The sequence below is a fragment of the Rhodnius prolixus genome, unplaced genomic scaffold (genome assembly GCF_049639745.1).
Source record: "Rhodnius prolixus isolate KJV_2025 unplaced genomic scaffold, Rpr scaffold_6, whole genome shotgun sequence".
NCBI lineage: Eukaryota > Metazoa > Arthropoda > Insecta > Hemiptera > Reduviidae > Rhodnius > Rhodnius prolixus.
Genome location: NW_027411634.1, coordinates 21,171,024 through 21,196,033, shown reverse-complemented (window position 1 = coordinate 21,196,033; position 25,010 = coordinate 21,171,024). Strand labels below are relative to the sequence as shown.

Here is a 25,010-nt window from a genome sequence, read left to right as displayed (position 1 = left end):
ACTATTGATAACAACACCTAAAATATTTGCAATAATTACGATATTCCGCACAACTGTTTCATAATTATGCGAAATAACGCTTAATAATATAATAACATTTTAATAAAACGATAAACAAAAATTTATTAAGGTAAATAATAAAATATAAACAATTATATTCCATTATTATCTAGTTCTTGTGGCATTTAATTTTTATTACTGTAAACAAAATTAAAATTTACCATTGAATTAAATACTTATTATACAAGTATTTATAATATAATATATATTCAGTGTAATATAGTATTCAGTATAATATAATATTTATTATAATTATATATATTATAATATATATTCTTCTTGATAATTCTCCTTGTTTATTTATTCGTAATAGGGAATACAATTAATTAAAACTTAATTTGGCAATTAGTTCAGGTTATTGAAATAAATAATTTCAAAGATTATAATCTACATTAATATTTATTTTTTTTAATAGGACTAATATTTAAGGCCAAACTATTAATCTAATAACTATTTATAATAATAATTCCAACTCAAATATTGTCAAATTGAACTTACTTTAAAATTAATTAATACTTTATTTTATAATAACTTTTTTGTTTAATTATATTCTTTTATTTTATTTTTTTAAATTGGACTTACAGAATCGTTTGCGTAACATATTTTACACCATGTAAATCTGGAGCATTTATTTTCTGGCTGTAATTACAGAGAGCAAATAAATAATTATTCAAATTATTTATAAATAATTAACAAAATAAAATTTGAAATATTTAACTGATTTTATTGTTCGTTTAGAACCGCTACACTTAAAGACTTCAGATCTATTTAGTGAGATAATTTTTATTTATTTTTTTCTGTTACTGAACGATCCGAAGATAGAATTTGAAAAAATGATGAACAAAACAATTCTCTTCTCTAGTAAAGTGGGAGAAAATAAACAGCCCTAACCAATTATAAAATGGAGTTCGTTTGTTGATCAACTGATTATAATGGAGACATTATCAATAGAACTGGAAGAGAAATTATCAAACTTTGAAGTAGTTGAAAACTTTCTTCGGTTCAATGAGTTAATTTCAAATTAAACATGTACATAGTTAAACTAAATTCCATTATTTATCTTCTAATAACAGTTCGTAGAAACCTTACCTTCCTTAACAGTAGTTCATCTTCAATTGAATAACACGAAATGACAAAACTTAATCAGTACCCTTTTCGACCTCCAAAACTTACGTTCATTATCACGAGAAGTAGACTTCTCAAACTCTCCATTTAACACCACGGATTCCTAATAAAACTCTTTCCCCTTGGCAACACTTTTATATTCTGTCAATTAACACACACACATCTAACTAAAATTTTAAAGTTCCTAGCTGAAATACAGTGAAAATGTTACATAACTTCTGAACAAGATTCCTTGAACACATTATTGGGTTAAAATCTTCTATTTTTAACTTTCACTTTTCCTATTTAACATTTATGTTTTCTTCAAAATATGTTTGGGAATAAATTGAGAGATTTTATAAAAACACTAATTCAATTTCCCTTTAAACAGTTATTGTGTGAATTATACTATACATAATTACAGAATAATGAATACGTCAAGTGTTATTTTTATTTCTTTACTGGCTGTAACAATTTTAATTGTAAATGCAACTATATCCTAATAAAGCAAGAAAAGAACGATACGTGCCACCAGAATTGTAGAAAGAATTTTTTGTAGGTAAAAAACACAGAGTAGTGTTATTTTATTTTTTTTTAAAGTAAAATAACTCTTAATTTCCCTGCCTTCATTCCTAGGATACACGTCAAGAAATTAATTAACTCTTTGAGTTGAGATCTGCTGCTATGCAAAAGGTTCGGGGTACTTCCTAAACATTCGGACCTTCTTTTGTATGTGGAGGACAAAAGATACATTTTTTACAACAATTAAAGATCAACAAAAGCAATTATTTTATAGAAAACTATTTGAGACAGGCCAAAAGATTGGATCCTAAATTGAAAGTTGCGCAACCATTTGCACCTAATGATGCGCCGCCCGTGACAAATAATTAATAAGAAAAAAAATGATTGCATTTTTAATAAATAGCAAGAAGTAAACAACTAATGTAACATACCAAGTTAGTGATTGGTGAAACCATTACATAAATATTTACTTCATTAGATTAGGTGATTATAAAGAATAAAGTGTATGAAATTTAAAGGTAGTACGAAGAATTTCCTAGACCAAAATACACCATATACCATACGTCCCGGTTTGGCCGGGACTGTCCCGATTTTAAGCCAGCAGGTTGTTAAATGTGTCCCGGTTTTTAAAGGTTAAAAAAAAAGATTTAATATTTATTAAATATAAAGAAACTTGTTTGTTTTCTTGGAAGACTGAATGGTGAACATGGGTTTGTTATTATCATAAAAGATATTGCAGATAAATCCGCTAGAGGCGCGACCTCCGTATCGCACGGTGCCTTATACTTTGATCTATCACTTCTGTTAAGAAGGTTTACAGAAACCTTGCAGGTTATAAATCTTGCTGGTAGTGAAATAATTGTATTTAGTTCTGTTTGAGTGAAATAGTTGTATTAGATTCTTTATATTTTATATAAGAATAAGCTAATCGGCATTATAATACTGTAGGCTATTAGGTAAAGGTAAGAAATTATCTTGTTAATAAATTTTCTTTATCAAAATTAAAATAGGGTAAGTTAATTGACATATTCATTTCAATTTTTTTTTTTTTATCGCTAGATTTAGATTACGACAGAATGCCCCCCAAAAAGTGTACATTTTCGAACGATTTGAAAAATGAATATCCTTTTTAAAGTATAACAATGAAAAAATTCAAACAAATTAAGTTATTTACATATTTATTTTTACCTGGCTGTCTCGGTATGGCGTAAAAAATATATGGTAACCCTAGATATACGTGAGATATCGCTGTGTGAAATGAGCTCAGATCTAGGACGCAACCGCAAATATCATGTGAAAATAACCATTTTCTTGAAAGTCCCCTCAATCATATACTTGCACCATTTAATCTGCCAATAAGAGCTAACCCACAACAAGGTAAAAACTCATTATTCTTGCGATTGAGAAGAGTATATATATTTCCAATAAATGGTTTTTTTACAATAACGAGTCTAATACGTAACTGCTACTCTAAACAGAATTTATAATCTAGGATAACCTGCTAAGAGGATTTATACGGCTTTCTCCTAAATCTTTATTGTCTTTTCTAACATGGGTATCGTTACCCTGAACTCTGGACTATACGAGGGGTTAAATTCAACAGTGTATTGTCAATAGATTGGGTGAACTCACGAGCAGCTATGAGTGGAATTCCTCCCAAAAATAATTAATATTGGCAGAATTTCAAAATTAAAGTTTTGTAAAATTTGATAAGAAATGATTATGATTACTTTATTACAATAGATATCTGAAGAAATGATTTTTGAAAATGAAATCAAGAGATGCAAAGAGATGGTGTAACAGTGTAATTTTCTCTGGTTTTCCCAGTGACAAAAAAATTAAAAATATAAAATAAAATAACAAAGAAGAGGCTCCAGGGTTTCTTTTTAATTTCCCAAAGGAGTTTACCACATAGTCTTTTCTCTACTGTTAGCTCTCAAATTGCGCCAGAAAATCATTCAATCTTTTACTGTATTCGTGTCACCATTTAAATTTATAGTCCATTTGGAAAGTGTATTATAGAGTTAAATTCTTCTATTTTTTATCCCACAGTAGATCCTCTAAATTCTGATCATTCGAAAAAGTGTCATTCGTGTGAGACCAAACATGAAGAACAAGTGGGTGTTGCATCACGATAATGCTCCTTGTCACACAGCAATTTCAATAAACGTGTTTTTGGCAAGTAAAAACATTCCTGTAGCTCCTCAGCCTCCTTATTCGCCTGAATTGCGTCCTTGTGACTTTTTTCTCTTCCCAAAGTTGAAAAATCACCTCAAGGGAACTCATTTTGGGACAGTCGAAAACATTCAAACGGCTGTAACCGACCAGCTGAAGGCTATTCCAGCATCGCGAGTTCGAGCACTGCTATAAGGAGTGGAAGAAACGTCTCCAGCGCTGTGTGGCTTCAGAAGGAAGTTATTTTGAAGGTGACATTATAGAATTGTAATTCTTTTTGAATAAAAAAATCATTCTTATTACTTAATTTACAGACCTCGTATTTGAAAACACATACTTATGGGTATCATTGGAAACCTTAGTTAACCCTGCTTTTATTTATTGCCAAAAAAAAAAATTAAATGGTCTCCTGAAAATTGAAATCGGCACGACAAAGGAAACCAGAACCTTAAGTCGTACTACCTACTGCTTAAGTCGTACCTCAAGCTATAATTAAATAAATATATGGTTTATTTTCATATAAGGACGTGGAGCTGGAGTCAGCGTATTCAAATTTGCCTTTATTTCTCTCGAAGTCTGACGTGATAAGTTGGATACTGAATTTGAGACTATAATATCGACAGCAAATGTTTCAATTTCTTGTATTTGTCACGATTTGTGTAGGTGTTGTCCTAGAGTCGATGTAAGTGAGTCGGCTGACGGACAGTTTCTTCAGTTTCAATACTCTCTCTTCAGGAGTTGGTTTGGACAATGAGTCCTCATTATTTATCATTGAAGCAGAGAAATCTTCATCACCGAAAGACATGTCGGTAAATGTAAAGAATAGTTACCCGGAGGTGTGGCCTAATTCGAAGTGATTCTGATTCGCTGTTACTATATAACCCGCCATATTCAAATATAAATATAAAACTATTTCTTTATTTTATATTTACATTTAAATCTGGCGGGTTATATGATAACAGCGAATCAGAATCACTTCGATTTATTTATTTAAGATTGATAATTTTATTTAAACCCCCCTTTATATGGGGGCTTTGCCCCCACACCCCCTGATTTATTTATTTCTTAATGGGGGGCTTCGCCCCCACACACCCCTTCTAACCTACCTAATCACCCTCAATTTTTTAATTTGAGTCACAAGATTCATTACAATAATTACAAAGAACAACACAAAAGAAACTTACCTTATTCTGTGGAGTCCTTTTCCTGAGGAGGGTATACTTGGCGGACTCCCTCCAGAAAATCCAAACCAACATCCATACAAAATTTTAAAACATTCATTACTCCATCCTCACTCACACTACATTCATGCTTTAATTTAAAAAAAAACTGCAAATTTAAAACGCTCATGCTCATAAAGTTACAAAAAAAAGGCACCTCAAGTTACAAACAGGGTTCTCGCGGGAACTGATAATACATTAAATAGGAAGCAGTTGCTATGCAGTAAGTGTACTGCGCATGCGCGCGAAACATAAGAGGTAAGAAATTCAAACAAATTATATACAGTACATTGGCGGGAAGTAGTTTAAAAACTCAACGGTAAGTGTAAGCCCTAAAAATAATCAGGCCACACCTCCGGGTAACTATTCTTTACATTAGCCGACATGTCTATTATTTGACCACAATCCTGTAGATTTGACCCCGTTTATGGAGATATCCCTACGAACAGATTTTGGGTATGCTTTACCCAATTACTCCTAAACAGTACTTCAGTTTAATTGTTTTGCCAGGATTTGTTCTTACCATTTGGTAAGATCAATTTTGATGGGGCTCCGTAATAATAACTCGTTAAGTGATTTAAAAAAAAGAACGATCCAATGGTTGAAGACGGTATGTTCATCTACCCTAGCCCAGGGGTCGGCAACCCGCGGCTCGAGAGCCGCATGCGGCTCTTTTATCCAAATTTTGTGGCTCTTCAAAATAAATTGTATACTACTTCAATTTTACTGAAACGAATGAAAATTTCGGCTAATCTATAGAATAGCGCCCCGGGGGCGTGGCCTGTTTATTTTTAGGGGGTGGGAAGTACAGCGCACCTACCGGTGAAAATGTAAACTACTTCCTGCCAATGAACTGTTTCGGATTGTGCGAATTTCGTAACGCTTATGTTTCGCACGCATGCGCAGTACACTTACTGCCTAGCAACTGCTTCCTGTTTAATGTATTAATAGTTCCCGCGAGTGCTCTGTATGTGACCTGAGGTGCCGTTTTTTTGTAACTTTATGAGTATGAGCGTTTTAAATTTGCAGTTTTTTTTTTAAAACTTATGAGAGATTATCTGGAGGGAGTTCGACAGGTATACCCTCCTCAGGAAAAGGACTCCACAGAATAAGGTAAGTTTCTTTTGTGTTGTTCTGTGTAATTATTGTAATGAATCTTGTGACACAAATAAAAAAATTGAGGGTGAATAGGTAGGTTAGGAGGGGGTATGGGGGGCGAAGCCCCCCATTAAGAAAAAAATCAGGGGGTGTGGGGGACGAAGCCCCCCATTAAGAAATAAAGAAATAATTCGAAGTGATTCTGATTCGCTGTTACCATATAACCCGCTAGATTTAAGTGTAAATATAAAATAAAGAAATAGTTTTATATTTATATTTGAATATGGCGGGTTCTATAGTAACAGCGAATCAGAATCACTTCGAATTAGGCCACGCCTCTGGGGTGCTATTCTAAAGATTTACCAAAATTTCATTTATTGAATTAAAGATATTTTTTTATAAAGAATTTTAAATGTGATAGGTTAGAAATTGAATAGAATTATATTAAAATATAGTTCGTAATATATAGCCATTTTCATTCAAACACAGGTTCAGTTATTATTTATTTGTTTATTTACTTTGCAATATGTGAAAATAAATATATAAAACATTTAAATGTTATTGAATATCATAAAATAATAATTTATGAATACAAATGTTCTGCAGAGTTTTTTACACTATCATCCTTGCGGCTCTAGTTAAGATTTATTAAAATTATTTAAGGAAAAATGGCTCTCTACTTAAAATAGGTTGCCGACCCCTGCCCTAGCCTCATATAACTATTGAAAATGTATTTCAACAAATATGCCAACTAAACTTGAAACTACTAGCGGTCGGGTTTTAAAGTGGTACGACTTAGAAAACGTAAGTGGATACTAGATAAGACACAGTGTGCATGACAATTAATAAAGCCCCAAAACTATTTTGAAAAAATCTTTAATAAAACTGCAAGTGGCAAACAAATCACTAACAGTTATATGACCTATACTAAAAAAAGCGAAGAGTATTTAACTAGTGATTTCTTACCTTAGAAGCTTCCGTACCCCAGATGGAAATTAGACTGAAATGGCTATAAATCAATTTGTTCACCAAAAACAGTCTTAATTCACTGAAAAGCAGATGCCACTGCCATCGCGCTTAAGTACAACCGAGCAGTATAACTATATACTGTTGCCATTTTGTATGGCGGGAAATGCGCTCGTACTTTTGAAATCATTGAGATATGATTTAAGCACCGATACGACTTAGGCGACTTTCCCCTTCATGTTTGTCTAGTAATCAGTACAATAAATAGATTTATGTTTTTTCTGATTAAAGTTTTGGAAGTAATTTTAAAGTCCCATTTTCAACCACTTTTTGGCATTTACCTCTAATCAGTCCTCAAACACAACCTCAAAATTCATTGCAGCAACAAAATCCTTCAGTCCAAAATTCGAAAAATAATTTCATTAACTATACTTATATAGTTTCCAAAACAATTGCTTCAGTAACTAAGTAACCGCTAACAAATTAGCAATGGGAAATTGATCACTTTATCCCAAAGCATTAAACCCTACTTATATCAAACAGCCTTGATGAAAACGTCTATTCTTCCTCTTAAGTTTCTGGTTGACTTTAATAGCTTCTAATTTACTTCTACAGTTGTCAGCTTTACTCTCCATTATACTCTAGCCTATCTAATTTATCCGTACTAAGAACTTATTTCCCTGTATTATAGAAATCCTTTTACAATGATCTGAGTGGAAAGCGTTGAATTAAACGAACTTTAACAACCGAAAATGTCTCCCATACACAACAATAATAATGCTCGAAACTACTTATAAAATTAATAAACCTTTCCGTGCCTTCCTGAAACTACGAGGCCATCAACGCTTCAGTCTTCGGGGAGGATTTGAAGGAAAAGTGTGGTTTGGAAGAGATTATGTATGAGCAAATTGAAATGTTGAGAAAGTTTGGAATGAAATTTGGGTTAACCGGAATTTGGCTAGGTCAAGAATAAAATGGATTTTTAGAACTGGGTAAATAGTCTGATTGCTAACGAAAAAAGATGGTGCATATTATTTTTGATTGAATGGATTGAATGCAGTCAGGATTGGATGAAGCGCTTAGCTGCATCGCACTAAGTTCAAGTACAGGGCTGCATAGAGTTCCTTTTTATTCGAAAAAGTCAATTGGGATCGTTTGTTGAGTAATCAATCATTGGATCATTTGATAGAAGTTCATGTCGCTTAAGTCGGGAATGCTACGTATGAGCCGTTTGTCGAGTTACTCAATCATTTGATCATTTGGTAGAAGTTCATGTCGCTTAAGTCGGGAATGCTACGTATGAGCGTTTGTCGAGTAATCAATCATTTGATCATTTGATAGAAGTTCATGTCGCATCAGTCGGGCATGGTACCTATGAGACGTTTGTCGAGGTAGAGTTCGAGATATCGCACTTTATCTATTTTAAAGTTAATCACTAATGTATTTTATGCACAGTTTTTAAAAAAGTCATAGCAACTAAAACAAAAATACAACTGTAAACTGTTTATTATTTACAACCAAGTTGGGGTATATAGAAATTAACATATTTTAAGTAATTGAAACCGATGCATCTGAATTTTGAACTTCTTAAAATTTAATTTAATTCCACGGGTTCCTAGCACATTAATCCATGCACTTTCATTGTACAATATGGACAAAATACACTAACACCACATTCACATAAATAAGCACCACCAAGGCACCAACACACCCAAGAGAGTACCTTCCCTTGGAAGTAGTTCCTCTATTGTTTCGAAGGTTGGCCGTTGGACCGAGTATCCAACCCTGCAAAACCTTAAAATACGCCTCGAAATCTCAATTAAAAAATTGAGAAGGCTAAGGTTTTTCATGGGCTGTAATGCCAAGAAAGAAGAAGTAGAAGAACTGTGGAAATAATAAAATAAAAAAAAATTTTTTTGCCTAGAAACATATTTAACAACCACCCAAGATAATTCTTTCTGCAAATTACTGCTTAATATTTAAGTAAATTTAAAAGTGACAAATTATTTTTTTTTGTTTAATGTATATAATTGAACTGCTAAGTGTTAAAAGAGCAGTTGTCCAATTTAACCTTGTAGACTCTTCTTGTTCTAATTGCACTCCAGAAGGGTATCATTAAAAGGGCATTTCTCCAAGCTTTGTGGCAGGAAGAGAGATAAGTATGAATGTATACTCTTTTTAACACCAAATTATCCGACTGTACTGTTAGAAAAAGAAAACGCTAAAAACATTAAACGGGCAACGGCCTTTTTAATTAATTTTTGTTTTACATTTAACATTTAACAGTTTAAGTTTAATTTTGTAATGTTAAACGTTTGTTTGCCATTAACGTTTGTTTACATATTAACGTTTGTTTACCATTAACGCTTGTTTATCAATAAAGTTTGTTTACCATTAACGTTTGTTTACCATTATCGTTTGTTTACCATTACTGTTTGTTTACTATTAACGTTTGTTTACCATTACAGTTTATTTACATTAACGTTTGTTTACCATTAATGTTTGTTTACTAATAACGCTTGTTTACCAATAACGTATGTTTACCATTAACGTTTGTAACTAATACAAATTCTACGTTGTTTTTTTATCCATTTATTTTTTTGTCATTTTTAAATAGAATTAAAAATCTGAATATTAAAAGAAACTATACCTTTTTCTTTCTGAAGGAATCAATTAAATGATCTAAATCTTTTCTTTGCAATGGAAATCCAAGATGAATGCCTCGATAGTTGGTCTCGGTTTTAGCGGTTGGTGAACTGGTTTCACTCGGTGATTCATCTTCGTAACGATTTTCCACAGTTGTATCTGGAGCAAAAACCAAATAAATAAATAAATAAATAAATGTGAAATATTTACTTTATATATACATCAGCTGGTCCTAACATGTGCCTGCAGCTACTACAATAGATTGTTGTTTCTTTGTTCTAGTTTTATGCATTAACTTAAGGAGTCAAATGTAATAACCTTTTTATCCATCTTTTTCTCTCCTTTCAAATATTGTACGTATACACCCACCATTTCTGCGTGGGTGTCCACTGCAATAACCAGGAAACTAAATCCCTTCCCTTTAAACATTTTGTTTCCAGCGATAAAAAAAATTATATTTTTCATTACGTAGTGAACTTACTGAAATTTGGAAGCTTGTAATTAAACACATTTACACTATAATAGTTCTTTCTAGTTGTTGTTTGTATCGACTGAATATCTATCTATAAATTATTTTGCTACAGATCGTTTCAAGTATTGCCACAATTAATATTGTACTTCATTAAGCTGCATGTAAGAAAATATGTTCTCGTACTCTTATTGTATGTTAGTGTGAGGGAATTTGTTTTTGCAGTAAGTAGATTATCTGCCTGTTTGTTTAACCCATTATATACGAGTATAAAATGTTTAGTTAATAGAAAAGAAAATATTGTTTTTAATTTTTGGCATTATTATTTTTATTTAACTTATTTTCTAAGAGCACTCTCATCAGGCTTGCTGCCATGAAAGTTGATTACCTTCTTTAAGCAATAAAAGTTATTATTATAGCTTTCATTAAGTTAATTAAAATAAAGCGAACCTTGAAAACTCGAATATCACTTTTGCATTTCAATTTCAACAATTGTGTAAACATTAAGGGTGGTGCTATCTTCATTTCATCAACAGTAATAAAATGAATTATTGCTTTCAAAGCACAATTAGAATTTAAATAAAACATAAAAATTAGTTATCTGTTAATTTTTGAACTAGAAGGCAGGTCTGCCTTGGGGGGGGGGGAACAGTTCTTACTTCTAGAATGAGATAATACATACATACATTGAAAAGCGGACTCAAGAGGGCACCACATAGTTCATTTTCTAACATTGTTATGCACGAATAAACCTGAAAATTTGTGTCAATACTTGTCTCATCATGGCATTCCAACTCATTATTTCACATCTAATTCATATTCAGTATACAAATGGTATTACTGTAAATTCCAATCTGCCATACTATTGCTATATTCACCGCCATGAGCATGATATAGTAAATATTTACATTTCAAACTTTACCTACCTAATGAAGTTTAAGTTGAAATGTTCTTTCTTTAAAAGCAGATGGTTACAATACATTCTCTGGCCATTAGTGAACAAAATTTAAAGTCTCACGATTTAGAAAATAATTTTGTGCGGAATTAAGTAAAAAAAATCTTCAGCCTTTGTATCCATCGTGCATCCCTTTTTCTACGAAGTCATTAAGACAGTATACATTTTTGAGACAATACATTTAAATAAAATGTAATTTAAATAAATATAATTTACTGTTGTATTTTCGTCGCAATTTAGAAAATTATTACACTGTGAGATAGAAAAAGTTTGGATACATAAGAGGAAGAATAATTTTGCAAAAAGTATTTGTAATTCAATATGAGGAAAACAAAGAAGTCTAATTGAAAATTAATGTTATCAAATATAACTACATTAGATCGTCAGCTAGCCCGTTACGATGGTAAATTAATATAATTACTAGACAATGAAATGTTTTGTTTTGTTCCAAAAGCAGAATTCAAATTAAGAACAAAAAAATTTTAGTTGAATTTCTACAAGTCGTTTACAAAACCACTATAACAATAAATAAATAAATAAAAATAAATAAATACAAGTCGTTCAAGTTAAAATAATTAGCATTTCTTAAATTTAGCAAATAATACAATTATTGTTATCATTATCATTTCTGTGAAAAGTATATATTTACACAATACCTAATAAACCTGATGATAATTGTACTGTTTGTTGCAGAATTACAGGATGAAGAAACTAAACATTAAATTTCAGGAAATTCAAAAGAGAATAAATGAAAAGACAATATAAATAATTTAATTAGGATTTCTTAGGATTTTAAGAAATAGGAAAAGAATATACACTTCTAAGTTTAATTTATCTTATTTTCCTACTAATTTATGACAAATCCTGTTTATTTTATAAGTTTTAATCAATTTATTTATTAATATAGATATGAAATAATATTCACCAAAAACCAAAACAACTGGTTGTTTATATGCTGTTAATGAGGTAACTTATGAAGTTAATTCTTGTTAAAGTTTAAATATTTACAGAAAGCTTATAGAGAGACATGTATATCATTATAGCAACAATTTATCAACAATAGTGATAAGCATATTTACAACTGATGTGATAAGTCGAGGATGTGATAAGAAACAAATTACATACTCAATAAAAACAAAAACTAAAACGTATCATTCACATCATATTCAATAATAATTCTTAAGTAATTATGAAATAATGCTAATTTATTTAATTCTGGGAATAATTAACTAAAAATGTAAAAACAAAATAGCTGTCTAATGCCATTTATGTTAATAAAATATGACTTCTACTTATTATTATTATATTATCATATTATTTCTATTTATACAGCTGAAGACCACTGAGTTTAAAATTAAATTTTATTAATAAGGAGAGTTAGTTTCGTTTGACCTTTTACTTAGAATAGATGCAAATAAATGAAACAAAAATGGAACCAGTTGCAATGCAAGAGGTGTAGCATTTTTTATTTGTATTTTGTTTTATGGTTTAATGGAGATCTCAAAGGAAACAACATTTTTTTGAGCTTCCCCCCAAAAAAACCGACAAAAATTAACTATAAACGCACCATGTGAGTGTAAACAGGAATTCTTAAAGCAAAAATTCGCAATCACGCGATTAGCTGATTTTTATTTGTAAGAACCATTCGTGAAGGGTACATTATTTGCTTCTGCCTTCGTCCTCGTCACCTAAATTGGGTAAGTTTACGAGGGTCGTTTGAAAAGTCCGTGCAAAGTCAGAGAGATAGCACCACTGGCGCGTATCGAGGTTATGTTTAGTTAGTAGCATCTCTTGGAAGAACACACACCAAGTTTCAGCCAGATCGGTCTATTTCTTTGTGTTTGGCATTCGTTTGAATCGAGGAAGTCGAGTGATTTTCAAAAAATGGACGAAAAAGAATTTCGTGTGTTGATTAAACACTACTTTATGAAAGGCAAAACGCCTCAGGAGACTAAAGAGAAGCTTGATAAACATTATGGTGACTCTGCACCTTCGATTAGAACAGTTTATAAGTGGTTTCAAAATTTTCGGAGTGGCCATATGGGCACAAGTGACGCTGAACGTTCTGGACGCCCTGTTGAGGTTACTACTCCAGAAATCATTGATAAAATCCATGATATGGTGATGGATGACAGAAGAGTGAATGAAGGTGCGTGAGATTGCTAGTGCTGTGGGCATCTCGAATGAACGGGTACATAATATTTTGCATCAACATTTGGACATGACAAAGCTATCCGCAAGATGGGTGCCGCGATTGCTCACGCTTGACCAAAAACGAAATCGTGTGAAGTGTTGCAAGGACGGTTTGCAGCTGTTCCAGAAGAATCCGCAGGACTTTAAGCGTCGTTTCGTCACTGTGAATGAAACATGGATACATCACTACACTCCTGAGACCACAATCTAAACAATGTGTTACCAAGGGAGGAATCTGCGCCAAAAAAGGCGAAGACCGTTCCTTCGGCCGGAAAGATTATGGCGACTGTCTTTTGGGATTCGCAAGGAATAATCCTCATCGACTATCTGGAAAAGGGTAAAACTATTACAGGTGCATATTATTCATCGTTATTGGACCGTTTGAAAACCGAGCTGCAAGAAAAACGCCCACGATTGGCCCACAAAAAAGTCCTTTTCCATCACGACAACGCACCAGCTCACACCTCACAGCAGTTGTGGTCGCAAAATTAATGGAAATAGGGTTCCAACTCGCTTCACATCCCCCCTATTCTCCAGACTTGGCTCCCTCGGACTACTATTTGTTCCCCAATATGAAGAAATGGCTGGCGGGAAAAAGATTTTATTCAAACGAGGAGGTGATTGCAGAAACGAATGGCTATTTTTCAGACTTGGACAAATCCTATTATTCGGAAGGGATCAACAAACTAGAGCAGCGTTGGGCGAAGTGTATAAGCCTAAAAGGGAGACTATGTTGAAAAATAAAAAAGGTTTACCCCCAAAAAATAAGTAGTTTTTATTTTTGCACGGACTTTTCAAACGACCCTCGTAGAAGTTAAGAGTGCCTGAAAAAGGTAGGCGATTACTTTACTATTAGTGTTGTCTTTGGCCGAAATCTGTTAACCGAAAGTTGACGAAATGAACAGAAGAGATTTTGAAATTGTAATTAAGAGTAAATAAAAACTATATGAACTTTTGTTTATTTTTCCAGCATCCGGAGGAAGATTGAGGCTGTTTGGAGAATGACTTATGCTTCGAAATGGTATCAATTTTTAGAAAATTTATCTGTTTTCTTAACCGTGTCATCAGATCCGAATTCGGACTAAAACTTTCTGAGTAATAACATTTTAATTGCAAAAAAAAGTAATGATTTTAGAAAAAAAAATTAAGTGACGTCACTCAGTAACAGTGGACAATATGAAGTTGGCCAATACGTCATTGAACTCCACTTTAGATGTACTAACACACAGTAGGCCTATGGACATTACTTACTGATTCACCCTGTATATCCTCAGCATAAATGATTACATAATTTATTACCAGTGTAATCTATGCCATGCTAACTAGATCTACTAGTTATGAAGGAATGGTAGACAGATATTTCTCTCATATTTATGTAATTGTCCAGTAGAGCACTCCACGATCCCGACCATTAACGCGAGTGCAGGTTAGAAGACTGTGAAGGTTCTTAGAAACTTAGAGAGTGACGCTCAGTGACTTGATTGTTTACATTGTGTAATTTTTATTTAGTTGGTTGAAACAACTTGTAATTTAATTATTCTTTACAGGTTTGTTTTATTTATATTATATTTTGCAGGATTTATTTGTAACATTATTATAATAATTTGTATAATTCTTTACAGAATAAATAAATCTGTGTTTACCGACTTTACATTTATACAAAAATAAAACAATCTAATCTAATGTTATTAGGGACAAAATATTACCCGTTAAATGAAACTACACGGTTAATTAATCTAGATAATAAAGTACATTTGTTTTAACACATATTAAATAAATTTCCTAATTATATGTTCGCATGTGACTTATACATAAATATGGTTTATTTATGTGGCGTGCACAAATATAATTAGAATGAAAATACAATTTAAGACTCGACACCTTGAAGGCGGTTTAATCTTATAATGTTCTGTAAGTTAAATTTATGGTTGGATAAAAAAAAAAATGAACCTCAGGCTTTTTGCAAAGTAGAAATTATAGTAATTAAAGTAATTTTGATTACACCTTAAAACCATATTTTTATTTGAATTTCCATTTTAAGACTGAGAAGATTGTATAAATGTAATTAATTTTTATAGTTTTAACATTTTAATGCAATTTACTGAAAACCTATTTCCTGCAATAAGTATTATTACAGAAGTTTGTATAATTTGCTAGTTTCAACCAGATCAATACTTTCTAAGCGTTTAAAGGAACGTAGTAGTGTAGTTACGTAGTAGTGTTATCAACAACATTCTTACCTATTCTCACATACGCAGCACCTGCATGGGGGAAAGCATTGAGAAAGAAGTTCAATCAAACTAAATTGAAGAGAGTTCAACGACTGATGGCACTTCGAATAATAAAGGGATTTAGAACGATCTCCTATGAGGCGGCAATAGTAGTGGCTAACATTCTTCCCATCCTGACCAAAGTTGACGAGATAATAAAGATGTACAAGACATCAAAAACTGGACACGACAGTGAGGAAGACTATGAACAACCAACTGTCTACTCGGAATGGTTACACCCGGTACACGAACTAGACATTGACAGCATCGATGGGAGGGACTATAATTACGAAATTTACACTGACGGAAGTAAGACATCGGACGGAGTAGGCTGTGCAGTTGTGGTGTTCAGCAAATTGGATCTCCTTGAAACTTTTAAATACCGCCTGGGTGCTAACTGTAGTAACAACCAAGCCGAACAGTTAGCGGTGCTCAAAGCGGTGGAATGGTTTCTGGAGCACAGAATGCAAGAGCCAGACTGCACTGCTTTAATCAAGACTGACAGCAAAATGACAATAGACAGTATTAAAAACAGAGACATACACTGGCCACTTATAGAACAGATCAGACAGACAATTCTCGCCACAAATAACACACTCAAAATACAATGGACAAAAGCACACGTCGGGACTTTAGGCAATGAGTTAGCTGACACTCTGGCTAAAGAAGCGACAACGCAACATGAACTACAGTCTTACTACCACAAAGCACCTAAAGCTTATCTGAAAAACAAACTGAAAGCGTTAGGTGTGGAGAAATGGGAAGAAGACTGGCAGAACACGACTAAGGGCAGGAAGACACACAAGTTCATACCGACGATACGAGACCGGAAACAAATGGGACATTTTAAAATTAATTACAAACTAACGCAAGTACTGACAGGACATGGACGAACTAGACACTACTTGCGCAGATTTCATATAATTGACGACAGCAGCTGCCCTTGCGACAATACTACAGAACAAACTTGGACCCACTTAATATATGACTGCCCGTTTCTGGACCGGTACAGACATCAACTAATACAAGACGTTACGACAACAGGACACAACTGGCCCATCGAGAGATCTTTACTCCTATCAAGAGACAAGTTACCAACATTTGACAAATTTATACATTCAATATCGATAGACATTTTTTGACTAGACTGACTGAAATTTTGATGGAAATGGTACGCATTATGTTATGTATATAAAAAATATAATAATATGTATAAATGTTGTAAATAGCGTTATGTATTATAAATGTATATATATTGTATACTAGTGTGTATTATAAATATATTGTATATTAGTCTGTATTAAATATATTGGTTCTTAGGGTGTATTTATATATTGTAAAGAGTTTTATGTATTGCATGTATGTATATTAGAAATTGTAGATATAATTCTGCATTATTATGTATATATAGTTTATTATTATGTATATATATTTTATTGTTTATTATTATTATTATGTATGTTTGTTTATCAATATTAATATTATTATTATTATTAGGTATATGTAGTTTATTATTACTATTATGTATATATAGTTTAGTATTTAATTATGGATTGCATTGTATATAATAACATGTTGTACAAACAGTGGTACATGTTATGCGATACTGTAAATAAACTCCCTATCAGCAGGGCTACTGTTGGTAGGCAAAAAAAAAAAAAAAACAACAACATTCTTATCAGTTTTTTCCCTCAAATCTAGAAACTGATCTCTTTAATGTTAATATTAAAGAGATATAAATATTGGTTGACTGAAATATGAATCTTTATAAATTTAAGGTACGGTTAAGAGGCCTGGAGTCTTTTCCATCGTTCGCCCGCGTCAAGAGCATTGTTCTTTATCAGCAGACAGTGAGCCGTAAGAAGCTCAAAACAAAAGGACACAAAGAAATTAAAGGAGAGATTGGTGATTCAATCTGGGTATCTCCTATGGGAATCCATTGAATTAACCACTTAGCTTATTTTATCCGTCCTTAATATTATTATTGAGTTGTCCGGAAAATAATGCAGGATTATGGTTTTAAAAGAAAAAAAAAAAAAGTAATGATTTATAACTGTTTTTATTAATCAAAATAGTCTCCATTACTTTCTATACATTTCTGCCAACGTGTGGGTAACTTTTCCATACCCTCTGTATAGAATTTGGAATCGTTAGAATTTATAAATTCAGAAAACGCATTTTCTAATGTTCTTTGGCCAATACATTTATTATTTTGTAAATAGCGGTCCAGGTGACTACAAAAAAATGGTAATCAGTAGGCGAGAGGTCCGGTGAGTAGGGCGGGTGTGGCAGAGTCCCATAGCCAAGCTCCAACAATTTTCGGGAAGTCAAACGTGAGATATGTGGCCGAGCGTTGTCATGCAACAGATTTAACGAAAGATGGCTTCATTATTGCCTATTTCTGATGCATTACGTCAATTTGGTTAAAATACGATTCGGCATTGATGGTTTCGCCAGGATTCAAGAAGTTGTAATGAATCAGACCAAATGAAGCCCAACAAGCAGTAAGCATCACCTTTTGGGGGCTTTGGAAAATGTACTGCAGCTTCTCCTTTGTCAAGCCACTGTCCAGAGCGTCTGCTGTTGTCGTAGAGTATCCACTTTTCATCGCAAGTCACAATTCTGGACAGAAAAGGATCGCTGTTGTTCCGGCAAAGAAGTGCAGCACAAAATTCATATCGCTGATCTTTTTAATGTGTGAGGAACCCAACTTTCAAGCTTTTTCACCTTCCCAATCGCCTTGAGATGGTCATCGACGGTGTTGATTTGCTGACTTCCGAGTTTCTCTGCCAGTTCTCGGAACAGTTGTTCTGGGATTTTCTTCCACCAAAGCTCGGAGAACAACAGTCATCAAGGGCAGAACTTCTTCCACGGCTCCTTCTTTGCCTTCAAGGCTCAAGTCTCCCTCTCGAAATCTCTGGAACCACCGTTGAACAGTGCACTCACTTATACCTGCTTTCGCTCCAGACATCGTTGATATTTCTGGCCGTTTGAGCCCCGTTCCGGCCGAGTTTGAACTCGTAAAACAAAATTATGCGAAAATCACGCTTTGACATCTCAGTAAAGACCGAATTATTTCCAAGTAGCTAAATGTTACAGAGCTAAACAAACATTTTTGTTTGAAAGAGGATTAATAAGTGTTTACATTTATAAAAGTCAAAAGTCCAACAAACATAAACAGTTTACTATTTGGAGGGGTATTTTAAAGAAAACATAAAATCCTGCATTATTTTCCGGACAACCCTATGGTGTATAACCTAACCTGGATATGCTTAACTCTAGACATAATAATTAGTTTGTTTCTTCCTCAGCAAGTCGAATTTCGCTTTCCAATCGATCCTTACGCTTGCGAGTGAGTTATTTGCTCCTTCGGTACCCAAAACAATAGTCCTTATGCTCTCCTAATCAACATCCGTTTGAGCAAACAAAACTCCGCTATCTAGCTCATCAACATGTCACAGAACTTAGCGTAGATCTCTTTTAAACAATACCATCAGTCTAGCTGTAAATATGGCTACTCTCCAGCAGCTGATAACCTTCAATTTTAGCTTCATCGATAGAAGCGATTCAGTAAATTCTATTACTCAGGATTCAGTCAGAAATTCAAAAAAATTTAAATGCTTTCTGTCAGTTTACTAAAACAGGAGAAGCAAAATCGTGCTTTACAAGGCTTTCTTGGTCCCAAAATGAAGAAATATACCATCAGAATCAGGTTAAATCACAATTAATCTAATCGTCTAAAGTGCTACACACTTTGCTGTTCTGAAAAGGTTATAATAATTGCCCATTTGAAAAAAAAAGCCTCCCGACCAAAATAATCTAAAAATAACGAAAACAAAAGGTACTAATTTCTGTACTAACTAAAGGTCACCAGAGTAATTTCTCTTAGTACAATTGTTGGTTACCATTTGCGTGTATTTAGAACATGATTATACAACTAAAAACAGAGAAAGAAGAAAAAAACAGGAATGTTCGTGTCTTTGTTAGCCGCATGGCGACATGAAATTTTGTAGGTAAATGCTCTTCAATCATGAAAACATTTTTATGAAATGAAACATTCCAAACTTAAGCTTACTAATAATTCTCCGTGCCCTAAGTAGCCCTTGTATTCTTTACATTAAATTATAGCAATTTCTCATTAGCTAATGTTTTCATTATCTTTAATTTATTTTTATCTCTCGTCTCTTAGAATAATAAAATGATGAAAATGGGTGGACCAGCATTAACTCAGGTTACTGCATATTTTAACAGAAATAATGGAGGACAGAATGAACTGAAAATGGCATCAGGCGTCAAATAACCTTAAATGATGACGCGCTTCTTTATAGAAGAAAAAAAGAAATAAAATGATAAAAATAAAGTCACACCGCTAAAAGTGATGCAAAAACTAGAATACTCGGAAACAAAAACATTTTTCTGCAACCATGTAGGGAAGTTCTCATTACTCAATTAAAATCAGCTGTGTAATGCCCAACTTCCCACACTAGTGGGGAAAAATTCCCATTAGTCACTTTCCACACTAGTGAGTGAAAAAACTTTATTGTGCTTCCTTGATATAAGAAGTTTTGTTATTAAATATTTTCTGTAAAACTTTAATAAGCTTATTTAACGTAACTAAATAATTAAATAACGAATATTAAAAAATAAAATAAAAATTGAAAGGAATATAGAAATAAAAATAATATTTTAATAAATAATTAGATATTTTTAATTATAACAGTTAAAAAGGTTATAGTGTTACCTTATAGAAATTTAAAATGGATTCTAGTGATGCCTGTTTAGAAAACACTCCTCCATCAATAAAAGAAACAGCAGAAAATGTAATAAGTAATGTAAATACGTAAGTAATGTAAATAATTGTAATATAACAATAAATGTTTATAATAAATAAATTACTTTTTGTGGACTGTAAAAATGAAATTTTTAATTTTATTAGTTGCAGAAAAAATATAATATTTAACTCGAGTGTCAAGTATTTTCCTCACACTCGGCCTCGCGTGAGGAAAAGTACTACTTTCCACACTTGTTAAATAAATAACTATTGTTAAGTTCATCCCATGAATAGACGAATTCTAAATAAGGAAACCATAAAGTTGAATGTTGTTTTTTTAGGTTTTGTGGTTATGTTTTGTTCTGACTTCAAGAATAGGACATAAGATTCCAATATGAAAGATAGTAGCAAGAATTAAGGAAACATGACAGCTTCGATTTCAGTTTTTTTTTCTTCGATTCTGAAAAGGTAAAAGAGCTATAATTGTTTCAGTTTTTCTACAAGTTACCAACTTAACCTACATATACGAGTATAACCTGCAATATCAGTGCAATTAATCTCATACTACAATCTGCACAGGGAATAGCGATTTTATTCCTAGCTTTCCTGTTAGACGTCTGAAAGCCAGAGGCCTCTAATCACTTAAACTAATTACAACTCCATGAAGTGATACACAAAGAGGAAATTTCATTCATTTCGTTCTATTTTATAATGCCATTTGCTCGCTGAAAGTTTTAATATTAACAAAATAAACTGATAGATGATAAGAAAAACAAATATAAAGGCTCCCATAGAACTTTAACAAAGAATAACAGATCAACAACAGCGCGGTAGTAATGTTTTAGGACAAGTAAACACTTACATCCGTATTATGGACTTAGAGGAGCTTAAAATTGCAGATTCCCTCGGTAGAGACTTAGTGCAGCCTGTGGCACTAAGTCCCAGATATTTGGACTAGCGAAATGTGAAAAAAACTCTCTTCATACGGTTGAAAAGTTAACAGCTTATGAAATGCAAAGTGCACAAGCGCATATTAAAGTAACATACCTGGGAGATATATTGCAGTTATTTTTTATGAAGCAACTGTACTACATACTGCAAGTACAGCACATATGTACGAGGTGTGTTCAAAAAGTAACGGGAATTTTTAAATTTCGCGGGTTTGGAGAGTCTGATTGTAAATTTTTTTTTTTTATTATGTTGGTACACATGCCCCTGAAGTACGATAAAATTTTCAGTAATATTCATTGTTTACTTCTTAAGTGGCAGCCGTTAAGGTTAGACGTGTTTTTCGAGCTTGGCGATTTTTGTTTGTTAAATAAAATGGATCAAAGAATTTGTATTAAATTTTGCGTAAAAAATGAAATAAAGTGTAATAAAGTGTGTGAAATGTTAATAAAGGCATATGGTGAGTCTGCTATGAGTAAAACAAGGATTTACGAGTGGTATAAGCGTTTCCAAGATGGCCGCGAAAACGTTGAAGATGACGAACGACCTGGACGTCCAAGCACATCAACAACCGATGAAAACGTGAAAAAAGTGAAAGAAATGGTTATGAACGATCGCCGAATCACAATCAGAGAAGTCGCTGATGATGTTGCCATATCAATTGGCTCATGCCATGAAATTTTTTCGGATGTTTTGGGTATGAAACGTGTGGCAGCAAAATTTGTTCCAAAATTGTTGAATTTCGAACAAAAACAGCGGAGAATGGAAGTTGCTCAAGAGTCACTCAATGAAGTCGACAACGATGCGGATCTACTGAAACGTGTTATAACAGGTGACGAAACATGGGTTTACGGATATGTTGTCGAAACTAAGGCTCAATCGTCCCCAGTGGAGGCATTCTGGATCGCCAAGACCGAAAAAGGCTCGACAAGTGCGGGCGAATGTGAAGGTTATGCTCACTGTGTTCTTCGATTTTAATGGCATAGTGCATCATGAATTTTTGCCACAAGGTCAAACAATCAATAAGGAGTACTACCTACAATTTCAACGCCGTTTGCGTGAAGCAATCCGAAAAAAACGCCCGGATTTGTGGCAAAACAATTCATGGATTTTGCACCACGATAATGCACCTGCTCACACTTCATTGCTTGTTCGTGAATTTTTGGCCAAAAACAAAACTTTAACGATGCCCCAGCCTCCATATTCGCCAGACATGGCTCCATGTGACTTTTTTCTATTTCCAAACATAAAGAGAACATTAAAAGGCCGTCGTTTTACAAGCATAGATGACATTAAAAGCGAATCGCTGAAAGAGCTGAAAGCTATCACAAAGATCGAGTTTCAGAAGTGTTTCGAGGATTGGAAAAAGCGCTGGCACAAGTGTATTGTATGCGAAGGGGACTACTTTGAAGGCGACAATATTAATGTAGATGAACAAATAAATATTTTTTTCAAAAAACGAAAATTCCCGTTACTTTTTGAACACACCTCGTATACAAACACAAAATGATTTACTGATTAAAAAACATCATTTTAAGCTAACATAATTACTTAAATAATTACTTTAAATTATAATCACCACAAAGTGAGCTTCTAATTTTTATTGAAAACACTGCTTATTATTTGTAATTTAATACACCAATCAAAACTTTGTTCGCAAAATATACAACACAATCATGACATAATTACGTGATAATATTGTTTATAATAAGTTTATGAATTTTGAATAAGCTAATTAAGAAAGTTTATTACCGCATAATTAAACATTTTTAACATTTCTAGTTTGTTAGAATTCATTTATAATGTGCAGGAATAAACTTTGGATCGAAAACAAAAACCTTACATATAATTTGGTAGCTGGATAGGTAGAAAGATAAGCAATTATATTACAAAAATGAAATTTTCTCGTTTCTCACCAGAGAGATTATAACATTACGTATCCCTCTAAATTGAAAATTCAGAACAATACGAGGTGTGGCTATTAAATAACGAGACTGATGCTGCAACAGAAGAACTTTGCATGCGCCAAATCCTAACGACCGACAGCTATGCAGCGTAAAGCCTTCTCTTTCGATTGCAGCGTCTCACGTGTTTGTAGAGAAATCTGTCTGACCGGAACCATCGTTTGTGTAAAGAGGTGTTAGTTTCGTTTGGCCCGAAAACATGATACTACACATGTAGTAGAGCAACGAATTGTCGTGAAATTTCACATCAAAACTTGGTAAAACCGCTACTGAAACTTATCTGTTTATTAAAAGAAGTTTATGGCGATGAATGTTAATCACGTGCGCGAGTTTTTGAGTGATTCAAGCGTTTCCAAGATGGCCGAGAAGACGTCGGAAATGCTGACAGCCCGGGTCGTCCTTCCACGTCCAAAATGGATGAAAATATCGATTATAATTAATCAACATTACTATCGTGAGGTGCTTGCTCAACTCTGTGAAAGAGTAAGGAAAAAAAACGACCCGATTTGTGGAAGAACCAGTCATGTGTTCTCCATCAAGACAACGCGCCGGCTCACACTGCTTTGTCTGTCACAAGACGTTTCTAGCCAAGTACAACATCCCAGTTTTATTCGCCTGACCTGATCCCATGTGTCTTTTATCTGTTCCCCAAAGTCAAATCTGCATTAAAAGGAACACGATTTCAGTCCGTTGAAGCTGTGAAAGAAAAAGCGGCACGCGTCATGCAGGAGCTGACAGAAAAAGACTTCCAGCACGGTTTCGAACAATGGTAAATTCGCATGGAGTGTTGTCGGGAGAGGGGTGGGGTGTATATTGAAGGTGATAATAACTAAATTTGTAAAAATTAAAAAAAAAATGTTTTATAGCAATGGTCTCGTTATTTAACAGCCACACCTCGCATTAAGTCTCGTTGTGTATGGAGTAACTGGTAATATAAAAAAAAAGCATTTTTAGAATTTCAAATTTGAACAGTAAAACGTTGAACGGAGATGCAACTGAACACCATACCAATAACTATAACTTATTTGAAAATTGGATTTAATAATAATAATAATAAAAAAATTAAAACGTTAAAATAAATAACTGCAAGGAGGTATCTTGTCAGAATGGCGGTGGGTTCTCGGTATTCTTAATTAAAATATCAATATAGTCTGCCAAAGGTTTATAGGTTAGGTCAACTCATATCATGATGCAGCATATCTTTATTAAAAAAATAAATAAATAAAAAAAGCGCAATATCGATATTGTAAATACTTAAAATTTTTTAACCATAAAATGAAAGGAATATTCATAAAATATGTTCAACTTGATACTTAAACTGAGTATACTGGTATATTAGCAGAGAATTGATATTAATAAAGTTATAAACCAGATTGTTCAGATATCCTTCGCTTCTTTAATATTATTATTGCTAGAAATTTTTCAACCATTAAAAATCTACAAGACGTTAGTAATGTTTACAAATTTCTTAATAATCTCCTTAACAAGAACTTTCTGTCAAAACGGGGACAGAATGGTACACTGAACGGGAATAAGGATATTTTCTATTTTGTTTTCTAGTATTAGGATTGATTAAGCACAAAATGTACACAAATCAACAAGAACCTTATATTTCTTAAATGCTACAACTCATAATTTCAAGCCTATCA

The 25,010-nt window shown here is 33.1% G+C and overlaps 1 protein-coding gene and 2 long non-coding RNA genes across 13 annotated transcripts in view; 2 read left to right on the top strand and 1 right to left on the bottom strand.

Annotated features, from left to right (window-relative positions):
* Positions 1–25,010, top strand: part of LOC141460531 (uncharacterized) — a 242,198-nt gene that overhangs the window by 90,596 nt on the left and 126,592 nt on the right. The gene's annotated exons all lie outside the window — the stretch shown is intronic.
* The window catches only part of rdgC (retinal degeneration C), a 156,122-nt gene that overhangs the window by 44,054 nt on the left and 87,058 nt on the right, over positions 1–25,010 (bottom strand). For 8 of the 10 annotated variants that reach the window (XR_012462111.1, XR_012462110.1, XM_074140621.1 and 5 more), the window contains exons 4-5: positions 9,796–9,950; positions 643–699 (exon numbers count right to left, since the gene is read on the bottom strand). Coding sequence is in view for 8 of the 10 variants with exons in the window: in XM_074140621.1 (XP_073996722.1) it covers positions 643–699; positions 9,796–9,950 (212 nt within the window). In the remaining 2 variants the exon portion in view is untranslated. The remainder of the gene's footprint in view (positions 1–642; positions 700–9,795; positions 9,951–25,010) is intronic. The other 2 variants (XM_074140625.1, XM_074140626.1) reach the window with 1 other exon arrangement.
* Positions 2,478–12,519, top strand: LOC141460529 (uncharacterized). Of its 2 annotated transcripts, XR_012462113.1 has the most exons (3): positions 2,478–2,648; positions 11,456–11,618; positions 11,909–12,519. It is a non-coding gene; the product is annotated as an uncharacterized lncRNA (long non-coding RNA). The 2 variants fall into 2 exon arrangements; XR_012462112.1 differs by lacking the exon at positions 11,456–11,618.